This window comes from Prionailurus viverrinus, chromosome D3, assembly GCF_022837055.1.
Source record: "Prionailurus viverrinus isolate Anna chromosome D3, UM_Priviv_1.0, whole genome shotgun sequence".
In the NCBI taxonomy this organism is placed as follows: domain Eukaryota; kingdom Metazoa; phylum Chordata; class Mammalia; order Carnivora; family Felidae; genus Prionailurus; species Prionailurus viverrinus.
Genome location: NC_062572.1, coordinates 56,817,094 through 56,837,876, shown reverse-complemented (window position 1 = coordinate 56,837,876; position 20,783 = coordinate 56,817,094). Strand labels below are relative to the sequence as shown.

Below are 20,783 nucleotides of genomic sequence, written 5' to 3'. Positions count from 1 at the left end.
TTGTCTGTCTGTTTTTCTGGAAGCATCCTTCTTACAGGCCAACAGAACGTAGAGCTGTAGAGAAGAGTTGTGAGAAGTGTCACTAGCATCTCAGAAAAGTCCTTTCAGACCGATGTTGTGGCTAAGAGAGAGGCAGCCCCAAGAGTCAGTAGCTGGTTTAGAGCATATATCACATCCTGAAAGGCAGCACCTCAGGCTCAGGTTGTATCTTTCAGTGGCATCGTGGCTGAGTTTTGTATGTTTATGTTTGTAAGCATTTTTTTATGTTTATTTGAGAGAGAGAGAGAGAGAGAGAGAGAGAGAGAGAGAGAGAGAGAGAGATCATGAGCAGGGGAGGGGCAGAGAGAGAGAGGGAGACACAGAATCCGAAGCAGGCTCCAGGCTCTGGGCTGTCAGCACAGAGCCCAACATGGGGCTTGAACTCACAAGCTGTGAGATCATGACCTGAGCTGAAGTTGGATGCATAACCGACTGAGACACCCAGGCATCCTGGCATCATAGCTGAGTTTTTTAAATAATAGTTTATTCCATTATTTTATAAGGTACATAGTTGGTCAGTAATGGAGTAGAGAATAATAGCTCCATGGCAAATCTTCCAATTGTTTCATTTATTTTAGTATGATGTGATTTCCTTAATTAAAATTAATGTTGTGTGGGCAAAAAGAGTGGTATGTAAAACATTATGAAGTTCATATGTGGTGGTGTTGAAGGAAGAATGAGTGAGTAAAATGCAGGCCCAAGTCAAAAATAAGTGTCCATTCTGTTGAGGACAACTAACTACCCCCTCTAATTAGAGGCATCTAATACAATTGCTCTGCCCTGGACTATTATGAAAGGTCTATCAATATCATCCTTCCTTCACCTTCTATTCAAAAGTCCTTCAGACATTCCTTTTCCAAGTATCTATACCATTTGGCTGCAGCCAAAGAGATATTAAAAACAACCTCTGAATATCTTTGTTTAAAGAGAATATATAACCAGACTTATTGCTAAAGGTCCTGTCCTTTTAGTGGATTTCATTCTTGTTTGGGCCTATCCATGAAAGCAACTGTACCATTGTAGAGTGTTACAGGAAACCAGGCTGACATTTTTCGTTGCCGATTTTTCAAAAAGAATTTCATTTAAGACAGGAGACAGAGATTTACAGAAGGAAATCTTGTATGGCAGATTGTGCTCACACGGCACTGGGGCATGAACAGGCTTGTATATTACTTTCACTCAACAAAGGAGGGCTACTGAGAATGCATAAATTTAGCACCGAATGAACCAGGTGGTGCTCAGTTGGTAATGGCCAGTTGGATAAAGAGTCAGAGGCTGTTATCAAAAAGTAAAGTTACCCAAGGAAGAATGCAGTGCCCTGCACTAAATCTTGTTCTTTACTGACAGAATTTCTCTGGTTGGAGATGACCCCAAGCTCCATGCCCAGTCCTGAATGGCTACAGATCTAGAGTACCATTTCATCTACTTTGTCTTCATGAAGGCCAAGTGGAAAAGCCACTCTCATTACAGTCTAAACCAGATGAAACCTACTTGGTGATGTGCCTTCTTCTTAGTGATAAACAGGTCAAGTTTTAAGAACTTCTCCTTCACTGGGGAGGGGAGAAACTGAATCTCTGTGTTACTTTCTTACCCTCAGTATTGGCTCTATCATTTTAAAATCAATGCTGTTTAATATTTTAGTAAGAGTCATACCTATATATACACACACGTATATTTATTTACATTAGTAAACTCCTTAGTGTGAATGTTTGACTTCAAAATGTAGCATCAGTTTTTGTACATGTTTAAGATAGCATTACTAGGAATGCCTGAGTGGCTCAGTCGGTTAAGCATGTGACCTTGGCTCAGGTCATGATCTCATGGTTTGTGAGTTCAAGCCCCACATCAGGCTCTCTGCTGTCAGCACAGAGCCTGCTTCAGATCCTGTCCCTCTGTCTCTCTCTGTCCCTCCCCCGCCCTCGCTGTCTCTCTCTCTCTCAAAAATAAATAAACATTAAAAAAACAGATAGCATTACTAAATAGTATATAATGTAGATTATAGTTTTCAAATGCAAATAAAAACGGACAACTGCTTTTGCTGATTATCTTTTCAAAGATGTTTGTGGTGTTGAGGACTTGGAAGTGAAGGACTATTGTAATGAATGATTACAATTTTTGTGTATAAGAAAACAAAAGATAGAACAGGGCTGTTTACTGAAGTTAATAACAGTAATATAGAGGATGAGTAAAGTAGAAATCAAAGAATGGAAAAGTCATCAGAAGGATTTGAAGAAAGAAATTGAGAAAAATGAAGAAGGAATTTCTAGGTGACAACTGCAAATGGACAAAGGGTGATAAAGGCAGGAATGTGTCAGAGTCTTGGGCTAGGGGAGGGGTGAGCTGCCTAGCAAAGGATCGATCAATTGATCGATCGATCACCTATGTATCTATTCATTTTTGTTTCAAGTTTTTATTTAAATTCTAGTTAGTTAATATATAGTGTAATATTGGTTTCAAAAGTAGAATTTAGTGATTCATCATTTCAATATAACACCTAGTGCTCATCACAACAAGTACCCTCCTTAATACCCATCACCTACTTTAACCCGTCCCCACCCACTTCCCCTCCAGGAACCCTGTTTGTTCTCTATAGTTATTAGTTTCTTATGGTTTGCCTCCTTCTCTTTCTTTTTTCCTTCTTTCCCCTGTTTATCTGTTTTGTTGCTTAAATTCCACACCTGAGTGAAATCATATGGTATGTATCTTTCTCTGACTGACTTATTTCTCTTAGTATAATACACTCTAGCTCCATTCACATGATTGCAGATGGCAAGATTTTGGCTGAGTAATACTCCATTGTGTGTGTGTGTGTGTGTGTGTCTGTGTGTGTGTGTGTATGTATATGTATATATATATATATGTATGTATATGTATATATATACGTATATATATGTATATGTATACATATACATACACACACACACACAGACACAGACACACACACACACACACACACACACACACCTTCTTGATCCATTCATTAGTCAATAGACATTTGGGCTCTTTCCATATTTGGCTAATGTTGATAATCCTACTATAAACATCAGGGTGCATATGCCCCTTTAAGTCAATATTTTTGTATCTTTTGGGTAAATACTTAGTAGTGCAATTGCTGGATCATAGGCTAGTTCTATTTTTAACGTTTTCAGGAACCCCCATACTGTTCTCTAGGGTGACTGTACCAGTTTGCATTCCCACCAACAGTGTAAGAGAGTTCCCTTTCTCTGCATCCTCAGCAACAACTGTTGTTTCCTGTGTTGTTAATTTTAGCCATTCTGACAGGTGTGAGGTGGTATTAATTATAGTTTTGATATGTATTTTCCTGATGATGAATGTTGTTGAGCATTTTTTCATGTATCTGTTAGTCATTTGTATATCTTCTTTGGAAACTTGTCTATTCCTGCCTTCAGCCCATTGCTTAACTGGATTGTTTGTTTTTTGGGTGTTGAGTTTGGTAAGTTCCTTATAGATTTTGGATACTAACACTTTATCTGATATATCATTTATAAATATCTTCTCCCATTCTAAGGTTGCCTTTTAGTTTTGATGATTGTTTCCTTCACTTTGCAGACGCGTTTTATCTTGATGACGTCCCGATAGTGCATTTTTGCTTTCGTTTCCCTTGCCTCCAAAGACGTGTCTAGTAAGAAGTTGCTGTCACTTATGTCAAAGAGGTTGCTACCTGTGTTCTCGCAAAGGATCCATTTAGACTGCATCACTTGCTTCATGTTGTAGAGTAGCCCTAGGGTGCTGTGGTATAAGATGTAGATAAATCTATGATTTCACTCATGTGGAATTTAAGGAACAAACAGATGAACATGGCATGTAGAGAGAGGCAAGCCATAGAACAGACTCTTAACTATAGGGAACAAACTGAGCGTTGATGGAGGGGATTGGTTAAATGAATGATGGGTATTAAGGAGGGTTCTTGTGATGATCACTGGGTGTTGTATGTAAGTGATGAATCACTAAATCCTATTCCTGGAACTAATATTACACTGTATGTTAACTAACTGGTATTTAAATAAAAACTTGGAGTGGGGCGCCTGGGTGGCGCAGTCGGTTGAGCGTCTGACTTCAGCCAGGTCACGATCTCGCGGTCCGTGAGTTCGAGCCAGGTCACGATCTCGCGGTCCGTGAGTTCGAGCCCCGCGTCAGGCTCTGGGCTGATGGCTGGGAGACTGGAGCCTGTTTCCGATTCTGTGTCTCCCTCTCTCTCTGCCCCTCCCCCGTTCATGCTCTGTCTCTCTCTGTCCCAAAAATAAATAAAAAACGTTGAAAAAAAATTTTTTTAAATAAAAATAAATAAATAAAAACTTGGAGGAAAATTAAAAAGATGTAAGGTATAGTCTAGCAATGGATGCACTTTCATTTTTTTATAGGGGACCCTAGGCTGGGAGAAGACTTAGAACAGAGGCCAGGAGTAACAAAGTGAGGAAGAAGGCTAGCACCTAAACTCCATTTTGCAAATAGATTTTGAAGGATTTAAAAAAAATCTACTTTTTTTGGATATTAAGGTACCAATCTTTTGACGTAGGGTTATTTACAGCTGTATTTTGGATTTAAAAGTTAGCTTTATGGTGAGATATCAAAGGGCAGTTTTCTAAGGAGGAATCAAAAGGCTAGAGGTAGAAGATTGTGGTGCATTTGAGGAAAAATGGTAAAAAGCTTTTTGGACCCTGTAAGCATCTGACCTGGATTTTAGGACTAAATTTCCAAATACTAATCTTAAAATGATTATTATATAAATTTTTTTCCTATTCATTTTGCCCAAGGCACTTGGCCTGAAGGCCATAATGAAGAGCTACCAAAAGTAAATGAATAAGAATGTAGGTCAGGTGTTTTGGGAGATTCCAAATATATATACATCACATTATGTTTATATAGAGGGATATAGATATGCACACACATATATGGATATTTATATACTTAAATACACACACATCATACATACTGTCATAGGTTAATTCTCTTTTAAAAATATGTTTTAATCATTTATTTTTGAGAGAGAGAGAGAGAGTGAGAGAGAGAGAGAGAGAGAGAGAGAGAGAGAGAGAGAGAGAGAAAGGGAGGGAGGGCAGAGAGACAATGGGAGACGCAGAATCTGAAGCAGGCTCCAGGCTCTGCACTGCCAGCACAAAGCTCAATGCAGGGCTCCAGCTCAGGAACCACGAGATCATGACCTAAGCTGAAGTCAGAGTCTTAACCAACTGAGCCACCCAGGCGCCCCATTGGTTAATTCTCTTTATATGGAGAGAGCTAACCATTGAATCTGGTTCTGATGCAACTGCTTCAACAAAAGACTTGTGATGACATTAGACATAATTGAAACAAATAGTATTTCTAGGGTCTGTACCAATTGGTGGAGGGAGTGGGAGTAGGGAAGGAGAAAGAAGAAAATGAACAGCTTGCCATTAGGGTTAGTGTCCCTGCACCTTACAGGCAAGAGTCGCAGCTGAGCTAACTTGGATGGCCCTCTCCACAACACTAAATCCATCCCAGCAAAACTAACCTCAAAGCAATGGAACCCAAACATCCATCGGCCTTCCTGATGTCACTGGATTGCCACACTACCTGTCATCACATTCCATGTTCTCTTCTGTTGCTAGGTACCCTGGGCACTCTTAATTTTTAAAGCTCCAGGTGCCGTTTTTTCCCTTGGTACTCACACATAGAGTTTTGGTTCCAATGCTATGGTGCCCAGGCTGAAATTTGAGAGAAGCACCATTGCTCTTGGCCTGTGAAGCTGAAGGCCATACCTACAGATCTCAGCACCGTACCCTCTGTGTAGCAGCTCTCGACCTGCATGCCAGCAGCCACTTAGGATGGAGCAAACTATGTTGGGTAAGGAAGCAGATTTCCCCTTGAGAGCAATAAACTGCTGTGAGTCGATTATGATAAATAGAGGAGTCTGAGATTTGTGGTTTCAAATTCTGGAAAAGTATCTTCAAGGAAGAGAAAATACAAATCGTTAATATGGTTATGAGAACCCAGACCATAAAAAATGCTTCATTTAGTTTCAGTTTAATGTCTGCTCCCTCTTTCTGTTGAATTTTTCTAATATAGACATCAAAAACTTTGTTTCAAATTTTGATTGATAAAACAGTGGCATGTGACATTACTCGTTCTTTTACCATTTAAATGATAAAATGGTGTGAATATATATTATATACAAATAAGTAAACCATTCACTTGTTCTTTATGAAACATACCGATTTACTCAAGAATGAAATATGTAAAGCTGTGGAATTTAGTTACCTTGGTAACATCTGGAGTGAGGTACTCTGTCTAAAAATATTTTCTCCTTTATTGTTTATACTTTATACCAAATACATGACTTTTATTAAAAATTATCCTGAGGTAATAATGTTTATCTTATTTAAAATGTGAATAAATGGTACACTAGTTACTAAATATGTGTGATGATTTTAGATTAACGAAACAGTTGTAGCATGTTTATTTCTTAACAGTAATAGATGTTGGATTTGTTTTCTGCTAGTATCCATTTTGTGTATATAATACACTTTTAGGGTTATTCATTCTTTTAACATATTGACAAAATGTTTATTACATAAAATGTTTAGTATTTTAAGGGATTCTAATGCACAAATGTTACGTCACATTTTTCTTCATGAATTTAAGAACTGGACTTGACTATGTACATTCTGCTTTTCTTTGGACTTTCGTGGAAAGAAATAACTTAAGTAATCCGAAATGATTTAGCATACTTTAGCATAGGATTTGACTTCACATAAAGAGCATGTGCAATTTTATGGGTTGCTTATATAAATCACACCCCTAATTCTTTATTTCAAAAATCTTCTATATTTCATGGTTAAAACAAAGAGAAGAAGAACGTTTTTGATTTTCTCAATAGCTGTGGAAAGTGATATGTCATGTTATTTATGACCAGTTTCTTAAATTCTCTTATGTATGTTTTCTCTCCCCATGAAGTCTTTTTTTGAATGGAAATGTACAAAGAGGAATTTATGAGTAGAATCTTGCCATTTGAATGTATTTTAACTTCTTCACAAAGCGGTTTTAGAAAAATTTTTAAATATCATTTTACTGAAAATTAAACTTAATACCCTTTGTTTTCATTTCACATTGGAGCTGGGGATCTGGGCTTCCTCCCAGACCCTTGTCTGCCCTACTCTCAGTCTTACTTGTTCTTTTCTTAGGATTTTTTGAGTCTCCTCTTGTTCTGCACTGTTGCTGCTTTGGTTTGGGCTTTCAGCAATGCTGAGTCAGTGGCTTATAGAGCTCTTAACGGTCCCACTTTTGTTGCCTTCATCCCATTCTCCTCATCAGTCAGAGTAATCTCTTTAAAACACAATTTTGTTCATATCACTTCTGCATAAAATTGCTCCTATTCACTCCCAAGGTACGATCCACGCTCTTAGTTCAACAAAACACATTCTCTGCCTCCCTTTCTTATTCTCTTGTTTGCACTCAGCATCCCAACCTTACTTCCCATCTGCCCTGCACTTTCCCTCCTCTGAGGTGTTGCCCCTGCTGATCTCTAATTGGGAAACTCTCTCCCCCACCTTCATCACTGGGTTAAGGCTTACTCATCTTTTGGAATTTAGCTCATATGCCATCTTCTTTAGGAAAACTTCTGTGATGTGTTTACCCCTTGTTTTGGATAAAAGCCTTTTTCCTCTGCATTTTAGTTGCATGTTTGTTTGTTTCTTCTGTCTCTTTTAATTAGTTGTGAAATTACTGAAGACACAGTCTCTATTGGCCAAATAATTAATCCCCTTTTGGCCAAGCATAGGCATTCGATAAATGTTGAATGAATGAATGAACAGGTGAGTTATACCACTTCTTCAAATTTATATATTCGTTTCATGAATTTAATTGATTAGAAGGCATAAATTTTTCATTGCATCCTACAAAAATAAAGCACACTGGGGAATATTCAGAAATCAAAATATTACAAATATGAATATTATTACTCTTGTGTGTTCATATTTTTATGGCTTCATCAATAGACTTTCACTACAGGAAATAATCTAACACCTTTGCATTTCATAGTCCTTTAACGTTAATAGAAAATTCTTACCATAAATGCAAAGATGAAATTAAGAGAAATAGAATTTTCTTGTTTCATCTAAATTTTGTTTTTTACTCTAAGTAAATTGTTATTGATATGTTTTACTAAACAAGCTTATCATTTATTTTAAAGCCAGAAAATTTTGGTTAATTCTACTTCTTCCCCTTCCTCCCTGTTTTGTTTTTTTCTACAGTTATTTTATTTATTTTTAAATTTCTTTATTTAAATTCAAGTTAGTTAATATACAGTGTAGTATTGGTTTCAGGAGTAGAACTCAGTGATTCATCACTTATATATAACACCTAGTGCTGATCCCAACAAGTGCCCATCTTAATACCCATCACCCATAAACCTGTCCCCTGACATCCCTTCCAGCAACCCTCGGTTTGTTCTCTGTATTTAAAAATCTCTTGTGGTTTGCCTCCCTCTCTGTTTTTATCTTATTTTATTTTTTCTTCTCTTCCCCTGTGTTTATGAGTTTTGTTTCTTACATTCCATCTGTAAGTGAATATCATGATATTTGTCTTTCTCTGACTGACTTTTTTCACTTAATACATTCTATCTAGTTCCATCCATGTTGTTGCAAATGGCAAGATTTCATTATTTTTTATTACCAGGTAATATTCCATTGTATATGTAGGCCACTTTTTTTTTTATCCATTCATCAGTCAACGGACACTTGGGCTCTTTCCACAGTTTGGCTCTTGTTGATAGTGCTGCTATAAACATTGGGGTACATGTGTCCCTTCAAATCAGCATTTTTGTATCCTTTGGATAAATATCTAGTAGTGCAATTGTCAGGTCATAGGGGTAGATTTGTTTTTAATTTTTTGAGGAACTTCCATACTGTTTTCCAGAGTGGCTGCGCCACTTTGCATTCTCACCAATAGTGCAAAAGTGTGTTCATCCTCACGAACATCTGTTGTTTCTTGAGTTGTTAATTTTAGCCCTTCTGACAGGTGTGAGTTGGCATCTCATTGTGGTTTTGATTTGTATTTCCCTGATGATGAGTGATGTTGAGCATCTTTTCATGTATCTGTTGGCCATCTGGATGTCTTCTTTGGAAAAGTGTCTATTTATGTCTTCTGTCCGCTTCTTCACTGGATTATTTGTTTTTGGGTGTTGATGTTGATAAGTTCTTTATAGATTTTGGATACTAAGCCTTATCAGATATGTCATTTACAGATATTTCTCCCATTAGGAAGGTTGCCTCTTAGTTTTGATGATTGCTTTCTTCGCTGTGCGGAAGCTTTTTATCTTGATGAAGTCCCAGTAGTTCATTTTTTGCTTTTGTTTCCCTTGCCTCCAGAGACATGTCTAGTAAGAAGTTGCTGTGGCCAAGGTCAAAGAGGTTGCTTCCTGTTTTCTCCTCTAGGATTTTGATGGTTTCCTATCTAAAATTTAAGTCTTTCATCCATTTTGAATTTATTTTTGTGTATCGTATAAGAAAGTAGTCCAGGTTCATTCTTCTGCACATCGCTGTCCAGTTTCCCCAGCACCATTTGCTGAAGAGACTGTCTTTTTTCCATTGGATATTCTTTTCTACTTTATTGGAGATTAGTTGGCCATACATTTGTGGGTCCATTTCTGGGTTCTCTATTCTGTTCCATTGATGTCTGTGTCTGTTTTTGTGTCAATACCATACTTTCCTGATGATTACAGGTTTGTAATACAGTTGGAGTCCAGATTTGTGATGCCTCCAGCTTTGTTTTTCAACATCACTTTAGCTGTTCGGGGTCTTTTCTGATCCCATACAAATTTTAGAATTGTTCGTTCTAGCTTTGTGAAGAATGCTGGTGTTATTTTGATAGGGATTGCATTGAGTGTGTAGATTGCTTTGGGTAGTATAGATATTTTAACAATATTTGTTCTTCTAATCCACGAACATAGAATGTTTTCCATTTCTTTGTGTTTTCTTCAGTTTCTTTCATAAGCTTTAAATCATATATATGTTGTAAATATTAGAGAGTATTAAAATATCCAGTGCCATACAGTTAAGAAGAAATTAATATTAACATTTGAGACTATATTTTTCACTATTCTCCCTCCCATATTCCACATTTCCCATATTCTAATCATTTCAACATATATTAAGCCAATTTTTTTTTGGTAATTTCTGTCTCTTCTAAATGTTTGCTATTGTAAGAAACACTTTTGTAAAGACCTTTTTACCTGCACAGCAATGCACACAATGATTGCTCTCTTTAGGTTTAAAAGTCCCAGAAGTGTAATGACTGGAGCAAAGGTGACGAGCTCTTTTAATGTGTTTGATGTGTAGTAAACACTCATAAAGCTTGAACCAACATATACCCTGCTAGCATATAGACAATGCTTTTATCAGAGAATTTTCACCAAATCTGGACATTGTCGCTTGAAAAACAAAAAAAAAAAAATTTCTGCAAAACAATGCACAGGTTTTCTTTGTTTAAATTTACTTTTCTTTGAGATTGCATTTGAGATCAAACTGTTTTCCCTACTTTATCTTTTTCTGACTTCATTTCTTCTTGTGCCTAAATGTGCCTACTAGATTACAAATAACAACGGCTGCTTCACAAGTTATTGCTAAGGATGAAACTACACAGGCTATGTAAAATCAGCACCATGGCAAGCATGTAATAGGAGCTCAGTAAATGTGAGTTGAAGTAGAAACCGAATGGCATGTTAATTAAAATCAAAATATTCTTTTCAACAGATGATTCTGCTGCAGAGAGCTTTAATGGCAATGAGACTCTGGGGCACAGTTCAATTGCTTCAGGGGGAACACACAGCAGGGATATGGGTGACTCCAATGGCGATGGCAAAACTGGGCTGGAGCAGGACGAGCAGCCACTGAACCTGAGTGACAGCCCCCTCTCCGCTCAGCTGACTTCGGAATACAGAATAGATGACCACAGCAGTAATGGAAAAAACAAATATAAGAATCTTCTGATTTCTGACCTCAAGATGGAACAAGAGACGAGAGAAAATGGAAGCAAGGTAAGGTCATGTTACGATTTTCAGAGATTTTGAGTTTGTCATGAAGGTCAGAAAGAAACATGTATTTACACAAGAGATGAAGATTATTTTCGCTAAAAATATTTCAAACAAATCCTAATAATACGCTGCCAAGACATTTAGAAGCATAGATATCATGTGTCAACATGAGCAATAATTTTCCCGAATAACAGTGAGCAGAATGAATAGTGTTTCGAGCAAAGCTGTTGGTGTTTTCATACATGATGAAATCACGTGATTTAATGTTTCTCCTTCATATAATCTTCTCATGGATCTGTCTCTGGGAGTTTGTGGAGCTCATACCTGAAAATATGGCCCCGAGAACACAATCACAGACCTTAAAAAGATCACTACCTAGTTTCTACTAGAATGGATAGGTTTCAATTAGACTCTCAAGTTTGCTTTAGAGACCCAGGGACTTCAGTTAGTAATTTACTCCCCATACCTGGGAGAAACGTAAGTGTCAGTGTTCTAGATGAAATATGCAGATTAAATAACTACTGCAACACATAATCTATCACACGCTGTATTATACAAAAGACACAAACATGTTTCAGACATATCTAAATTTCTAGATGCTTTATAGCAAAATAAATTATAATCCTCCCCATTCCCAATTGATTTATTATTTTATTTTTATTTCTTGGTCCTTCTGTTTTTATCTCTTTATCTTCACACCTGTTTTCAGAAATACTGCCCATTCTTTTTTTGTTTTTATTTAAATTCCAGTTAATACACAGTGTAATATTTCAAGAGTACAATATAGATTCAACACTTCCATACATCACCTGGTGCTCATCACAGGTGCCCTCCTTAATCCCCATCACCTCTTTCACCTATCTTCCCCCCCACCTTCCCCTCTGTAACCGTCAGTTTGTCCTGATTGATTTAGTAAAAAAAAATAAAGTTTACATTTCCACCGGTTTGAAATAATGCATGCTGGTGACTTTCGCTCTATAATTTTTCAAGGTATACTTTTGACCACATGAGGATTTTTATGGAATGTACATTTTGACTCCTTCCTCCCCTACCCTCTTATAAATTAGAGTTGAAGAACTGATCTTTTGACATAGCAAAATGTCTTAATTTGGATTAATTTGTGAATTTGCTGAGGCACTGTACTTCCTAAATTGGCTCCATTCAGATCCTCTTGCTTGCCTGAGGGTATGTTGTTTCATCCTCTTTTAAGCAAGTCACTATACATCATCAGACACTTAAACACTTCTGCCTGAGGGAGGCTGCTGCAACTTTTGCTGGGGTAAATGTGCAAATATTCTCCCCTATGGTTTAAAGCCAAATCACTCAAACACAAATGATTTTATATTCACTAGCCCGATCTGAATCAAAGTTATATTTTACAGAACAAAATAGCCTTTAAATTCTCAGGCCATCTGCAACATCCGTCCAGTCTTCATAAAAGTTAAATGATTATGAATGTCCTTTTTATGCTATGTATCTGTTGAATATTTTTCTAAAATTACTCAGTGGTTTGCTCTTCTGTTCCTTAACCCCTTATCCATTATAATGATAGGAACTATGCTCATTGGAAACACATTGTTCCACATTTTAAACAGTGAAGTTACTTTTCTACTCTATTAAAATGAAGTTGCGAAAAGCACAGATTGTTTGGGTTGTATGTGAGGAGTAAGATGAGAAGTGGGCCTGGGGAGGAGACCTCCCTAAGGAACCTAAAGTTTAATGGTTTGGTAAAGGAATAACAGTTCCAAGGGCCGACTGAGGAGTAGCCAGAGAGGCAGAAAAACAATCAGAGGGGTATAGTGAATGGAAGCTAAGGGTAGTATACCTTTCAAGAAAGAGTTGTCAGCTCTGATGGGCAATGCTGATATATCAAATAAGGTAAATACAGAAAATAATTGGATTTGTGTGAACAGTTTTGGAGCACTTTGAGAGCAGAATCCAGAGGGACTCTTTATTCGCTTCTTCAAAGATTGAAGGATATTAAATACCTGTCATACTTGCATTAATGGAGTAGGTAGCAGAGACAACTCAAAGAGAGGACTCTTTATTCATAAAACCTCTGATAAATAGTTTTGGTACAAAAGGGTGCATATACAGAGAAAAGTTTCTTAGTAAAACTATAGGCAAGTGTCTATTTCTGTGTTAGAACATTGGGAATTCAAAGTAAGAAAATACTATTTCTATTGAAGTAATAAAGAGGGCTTCCTAGAGAAAGTGAATCTTGAACTTTGAAGGAAATGTAAGATTACCATTTTTTTCAGAAGGGATCTCCTTTTGGACATTGTGAAGGCCCTGGAATGCACAGGAAAGATGAGTTGGTCTCACAGGTTAGGGAACCATTGCCTATTTGGAGCTAGGTAGGACTTAATAACATCGTACTTGAGGAAGAACACAGTATCATTATTCAAGATAGACTATTTGCCACCAATAAATTTATTCACTGAATATTTACTGAGGGACTCCTACCTGCAAGGCACTGTTGTAGGAAGCAAAAACATGGAAGTGAGCGAACTAGGGTCCTAGCCCCTCAAAAGCTTAAAGTCTATCAGGAAAGAGAGGCAAACCTCTGATTATTATCAGATTCCATAAGTAATATTATGGGCATATGGCAGGGTGAAGTGAGAGATGAAAAGTAGTACACCCATGGGACTATAATGTTCTTAAGGAAGACTTTGGAGAGAGGTTGATGCTAGGGATGAATGCAAAGTGTAAGTAGAAGCTAGTTAGACGGGGAGGATTATTTATGGTAGAACATGTTTGGAGGCATAGAACCACAGGAGAGCATACTTGTCATGGAGATTTGCAAGGAGCTTAGCATGGCCACAGTAGAGAATATGTGTGGAGAAATGGAGTATAGAGTGGCTCCATCAATAAGGGCTTTATAGGCTAGTTCAAGGACTTTGGACTGTATCCCATAGGTAAGCTTAGCATGATAAAGTTGTGGTCAGCTTGGAATTTTAGGAAGATTATCTTGTCTACGTAAACAGGGTAAACAGGATAGGGACTAGAAAGTATAAAAAAGACAAAAAACTGGTTATAAGCTATTGTGGCATTCCAGGAAGAAAGTGATGTAGGAATATATATATACATATACATACATATATATGTATATGTATATATATATGAATATAGGAATATATAGATATAGATGATATAGATATAGATATAGATATAGATATAGATATAGATATAGATATAGATATAGATATAATAGGGCTCCATAGGTTGTATATTGTCAAACTCCTGGGAATGTCTTTCACATAGACTACAGTATGAATAGCCTCTTTATACATCCCAGTAGGATATAAATTCTATGACTATAAGAATGATACCTACCATGGGTGCCTGAGTGGCTCAGTCGGTTAACCAGCTGACCTCAGCTCGGGTCATGATCTCACGGTCAGTGGGTTTGAGCCCCATGTTGGGCTCTGTGCTGACAGCTCAGAGCCCGGAGCCTACTTCGGATTCTGTCTCTCCCTCTCGCTTTCTCTGCCCCTCCCCCACTCACACTCTGTCTCTCTCTCTCTCTCTCTCTCTCAAAAATGAATAAATGTTAAAAAGAAATTGAAGAAAAGAATGATATCTACATTATTTACTGAGATGTGTCCAGCAGCTGGCTTAATATCTGGTACATAGTAGCTTCTCAAATATTTTGAAGAAATGAAGTTTTATCAAATGTGGGAAGTAGAGCAGAGAACATTCTAGAATGACTCCAGGCTTATTGGCTTGGTTGCCTAGGTAGATGGTGATTCCATTTACCAAGATGCAAAAAGAGAAACATTTGAAGAAGTAGTTTTTTGATAAATAAGGTTTACCATGCCTATGCAGTATCCACTGGATATATTTAATAGGCATCAGGGATATATGTGTCAGCTCAGAAGAAATGTCCAAATTGGAGAAAGAAACACATGAAAGGTTTTAGAGCAGAAGTGCAGCTTAAAGCTGTTGTGGTTGACCGGATCACCTCAGAAGAGCATAGAGCGAGGAGAGGAGAGGATCAAAACATATCAACCTGGAGCATAGCACATCAAAAACAAGTGGCATAAAAGGATCTTGTGGATGAACATAAAACCAAAGGGGAAAATGAAGGCAACCAGATAAGGAGATGTTTTAGAAGCCAACGTGTGGGGCAATTTCAAAATTTATATGTAGCTAAAATGGAGTAACGGTTAGGTGAAGTGGTATAGGTCTAAACCCAGATGATACTCGGAAAGTTAATGCTAAGAGTTGAAGTCAGAACACATGGCACAAGAAGAAGCCGAATTAGTAGGGAAGTGGATTGGAGACATTTTTAGAGGCTGGATAGGAAAACTAAATCATTTTAATTGTAAAGGAGACTGTGCCTGGAATTTTGTTTTAGGAATTCTTCTTGCAATGCAAATTTGTATGCAGAGTGCCCTGGGTTCCTGGCTTTGGATCAATACTTGCTCTACCTGAGGCTATCTGGTGAACTTCATCCTAAAGGTTTATCACGCATATGTTCAGTTAGTACTACTACTTGTAGTCCTTAGAAATGTTCCAGTACTTTTGTACAAATTTATAAAGTGACAGTACCAATTTTTTCTTCCAGTATTTTTCAGTCTAGCCTCTGTTCTGCCTTGAAGGAATATTAAAGTTTAATTATATAGCATCTTTGAGAAGCGTAGATTGCTGTGAGTTTGATATTGACCTATTTTACAATTTTATTGTGAATAATACCAAACAAAAATAATTACAAAGCATTTAAAAACCTGAACACTGAATAGAAATGCTTAAAAAGAATAGCCGAGCTGGACTATGCCATTTACTGATTGCTTATTATTATGCAAATTCAGTCACTAGACTTACAAATCTTATTAACCAATCTAAAGAATAAATACATTGCATTGAAAACTTTTAGGTGATATATATTTTCTGCTTGCAGGTGCCCATATTTTTAGAGGACAACAAGTAACATTAGAACTCAGAAGGAAGTAGAAATGCTGATTAAAGCCTTGGAAAATGAGACTCATGAGGAAGTGTCAAGGAACAATTTAGATAGGGAAAGACAGGCTAAGAAGACACAAATTTGGATATAAATATGTTTAAAATTATTAAGTGAGAATAAAAACAAAACTTGAACTCTAATGGAGAGAAATATGTAACTTAAAAACACTATCATTGACTTTTGTTTTGTTTTTTTCTCTTTTTTCTTTTAGTATTTGTGACCTAGCTGAATTATACTTAATATGGTAAAATATTCTGAATCAACCTCCCCAAAGAATAATATTTCAAGTAGTAACTGTGGTAGGAGGGTGATTATTATTTGAAGGTTAATGTGTCACCGTGGATACTGCATATTAGGTTTGGTTTTGGGCTCAGTTCCCAAGACCCTTCAATCTTCACTTTATTAAAATAATATTTTTTCCCCAAAATGGTCCATGTGACATTTTTTCAATGAATCTTTAAGTTCTTACCAAAATGGATATTACCATTCAAATTAAAGTTTATAAAATATTTATCATAATTACCATTAATAATTGCTATGCAATTTTATTTAGGCATGATGAATGGAAGTAGCACATTTTTTGAAATATCTCTTTGTAATATTTAGGTGTAATGAGATTGCCTTTTAAAGCATAAGAGCCATGGATTTACTTTTGGAACAGTATTATCTTGGTCTTTGTTGTGTAAGTATTCCAGCTTGTTGTTGCTTTAATTTGATGATTTTCAATATCTCGCTTCTTGGTTGTTGTATAAAGATTTGGGCACAGACCTTCCTCAGAGTAGAAACAGCAGTATGTATTCAACAAATGTTCCTCATATATGCTAGGAACTGTCCTGGGTGCTAAAAAAAACCCACAAAAAAACCACAAAAGGTCTCTGTCATTAAGAACTCAACAGAAAGGTAGACACAGAAGTAAATAAGTGTGTTATAATACAGAAATTAATTGATATGTAGATGTGCCTTCTAGGCTTACTAACTATGTCTTGGAAAGTTTCCCCAGTTAATTTTTAATGGTTACATAGGAGACAGCTACTTGTTGAAAAGGGAGTAGGAAATTCTCAAAGAACACACCATTAAATTAAGACCTAGAAATGTTGAGGACTGAAGTGGTGAGAGAGAAGTCCAGAGAGGTAGTTCAGGGCATCAGATGAGAGTAGGCTATAGATACACTGTTAAAGTTTGAACTTCACTCTATAGTTGACGGAACTTCCTAGGATGTAGGCTAGGAAAATATCATGGTCAGATTGTGTTTTGGGGTAGATCATTGTGGCATCTTTGTTACAAGATGACTTGAAGTGGCATGGAAAGGGAAGAAGCTGCTAACAGGATGAGGTACTGCCATAGTGAGGTGATGGTAGGGATGGGAAAGAGAGCAAAGACTTAAGAGATATTTAGAATGTTAAATGGGTGGAATTGGGAGTTTGATTAGGCAAGTGATGGAGGGCATGAAAGAAACTAAGAGCCAGAAAACAACCGATATATCAGTTCTGATATTTGGATGTCATGTCAACTCTAACAATGATGAACACTTGTGTAATGTTTCATATTGATAACTCAGACTAACTCCGTGTGGTAAGGAGAGAAAGTATAATTATCAGCCTTACTTAAACATAAGGGCATAAAATCCAATGGATGCTAAGCTATTTAATATTAATTATGCAGTTAGTTAAGTGATAGAGCCTGCTATTGAACCCAGGTCTTCTGACTTTGCAGCCTTGTGCTTTTCACTATACCCACACACTGGTTGATGTTTGTAGGACTAGTTACTCTATGGACCATATAGTGACTATGTTAAGCAAGCTATCCAGAAAGGCAGATATTTAAAACAATTAGTGGATAATTCCTTGGTAAGTGGCACATATTTACAGTGGCATTTATTGTACAGATATTTGTTTTGCTCTTCTATATGGATTATTTTACAAAATAAAAACAATATACTAGGTGCCTCTATTGGAAAACTAAGCATGTAGCCATTTGTTGCTTTCATGCACAAATGTAAATAAATGGATAGTAGTGGGTCCTTAAAAGCCCTAAGGTAAATTTTAGACTTACTTTTTTTACTGCCAATTTAAAATGACGTCTTCATGTATTTTACCTAGAGACATATATATATACATATATATATGTATACATATATATATGTATATATATATGTATATATATATAGAGTATGTGTTTCATATTTTACATGAGTTACATGGGCTTCATTTCTTCTCATTATTGGACACATTTTTTCCTTCTGTCCTTAGTGGATCTTTTTTTAAATCAAAAGATATACAAGAAGAATATAATATCATATGATTTTTTGTAGTGTCTATCATATTTTCAACCTAAATTTAAATGTGTATAGTGCTTTTGCACTATATAAAATATAGTATATTATGTATACCATGTAAAATATATGTAAAATATATACATATATTAAAAATATGTGCCTTATTCAGGAACTGTTAAATTAACTCTCTGTAGAATAATATAATTTTTCAAACTGCTTCATTTTATAGATGAAGCAATTGAAACTCATTCAAGTGACTCCTAACACGCAAATCAGTGTCCTTCTGAATCATTATGCTGTCATGGTTACCAGTGAATATGCTTATATTCTTGTTATGTTATTAAGGAAGAGAAAGGGTAAAGTCAACATATGTGAATATCTATGCATGATCCAGTCTATGTTTGCTCATTTCACATTTGTTATGTTAACAGAATGAAGAAGACAAGGGGCTTATAAAATTTATACCCTGAAATGTGCAAAGAGTCGTTGATTTTAATTCCCCATATGCAGTAAAATATACATTTTAGGTTCCTTTTTATTTTTTTATTTATTTTTATTTATTTTTTTAAAAATTTTTTAATGTTTATTTTTGAGAGAGAGACAGAGCACGAGCAGGGGAGGGGCAGAGAGAGAGGGAGACACAGAATCAGAAGCAGGCTCCAGGCTCCGAGCCATCAGCCCAGAGCCCTACGCGGGGCTGGAACTTGCGGACCGCGAGATCGTGACCTGAGCTGAAGTCGGATGCTTAACCGACTGAGCCACCCAGGTGCCCCTAGGTTCCTTTTTAAACGTATGAGTTCATTTGGTTCAATACAAAATTTCAACTGATCCTTCAGCCATCAATGCTATGTATTGATAAGTAATCTGGTTAGCGTAATAAGCGACATTTTTGGCCAAAATACAAAACAATGAAAACTGACCAACTATTGTCTTTGTCTTTATTTAATGATTAATCAATAGCTCAAAAAGAAATAGGAATTGTATCTTGTATGCTTTTGTGTTCAATGTTTTTTTGGTTAGGGGGTGGGTCTTTTGTTTTGTTTTGTATGTGTGTTTGTTTTATATTTGTATTCTGTCATTTGGAATAAGATACAAGGGTTAAAAATATCATTAGGTCCATGGGTATTTTGAGAATGGTAGAGGAACTCAGAGAGAGCTATAGTTAATATACCCATAAGTAATTCATACGTGTCTCAGAATAGTTGGTATTACCGAGACTCATTGAGACACTGATATTGACCCAAATTTGGTGAAAGAAGAAAAGAAGAAAATCAATACCAGAGACCAAGAGTAATACATTCTAATTTGCCTCAATATAATAAATTTACATTATTTTTGTTAATATTAAATATGTGATGAATATTAAAGTATATTCCTGAAAGCAGTTATCTGTAATCTTGTTATTAGTATGATTTAAAAAAATATTGTGAAATGGAGATCTTGGGTTTATTTGGAGTCAAAAGGATAAGATGGAGGAGAGTTTAAAGAAAAGGATTAAGTAATAAAAAGTCATAAACTTTCGTCCCAAGGAATAATAATGAAAAGTAACCTTACTGAGTTCTTACCATGTATCAGGCACTATTCTAAAACTTACTCATGTAGCCCTCATATAACCCAATGGACTTAGCTCTGTTATTATTCCCATTTTTACAGATGGGAGAACTAAGACCCAATGATATTATGATTATGATTACACTAATAATTTCTAGAATTTGGACTTAAACCCCCCAAAGTTTGGCCCACATTTCAGCCATGCAATTTAAGTTGAGATCATGGGGAAAGGCCTGAAAATGAGCAACAGCAAATTTAACTTGATGCTGAGACCCCCAGCTGCTATTTTATGGCTCATAATTACTCCTTGATCAGAAGCCACTCTGATCAACTCTGTGACTTGGAGCAAGTCTTTACCTTATAAGCCTGAATACTTCATTAGTTACAGTGGGATAATAATACTTAACCTATAGGCAATTGGGGCAATCAAATAAGACTGTATGCATTTTCATATAAGTAGATAATAAATGGAATTGCTCTAGTGGTTGTTATTGCCTGAGTTTGGGGCTTAGCTGAGTCTTGCAAAAATGTTTTCAACTCATAATATTTATTTGGGAAGTTGAATGTCCATTTTTAATAGCCTACCAAGTACTTACTGAGACTGGCAATTTGGAGAAGCATATTACTTTATTTCATCTAGTAAATACTACTGTCTTTTATTCCTCTCTTTATCCCTTCTTCCTTCCTTATTTCCTTTTAGTTACACCTGTTTTCCAGGAGTCTGGAATATATAATATATTCCCAGAGGTGTTTTATAGGCATTTATTCTAGGACCTATTTCTGTGAATATATAACAGGTACTCATAGAAATAGATCCTAGATTCCTTGCAATTTCTGCTTGTTAAAATCTTCCTGACCCTGTTGGAATCTGTCCAACTCAAATGCCACTTCCTTTATAGCATCTATCTTGATTACCTCAGCTG

At 36.3% G+C, this 20,783-nt stretch overlaps 1 protein-coding gene across 4 annotated transcripts in view; it reads left to right on the top strand.

The window, feature by feature from the left end:
• NOL4 (nucleolar protein 4) overlaps positions 1-20,783 on the top strand; it is a 343,605-nt gene that overhangs the window by 106,046 nt on the left and 216,776 nt on the right. For 2 of the 4 annotated variants that reach the window (XM_047827871.1, XM_047827869.1), the window contains exons 1-2: positions 5,733-5,883; positions 10,788-11,071. In XM_047827871.1, coding sequence (XP_047683827.1) covers positions 5,865-5,883; positions 10,788-11,071 — 303 coding nt within the window. In that variant the 5' untranslated portion in view covers positions 5,733-5,864. Of the gene's footprint in view, positions 1-5,732; positions 5,884-10,787; positions 11,072-20,783 lie in introns of those variants that run through there. The other 2 variants (XM_047827873.1, XM_047827870.1) reach the window with 1 other exon arrangement.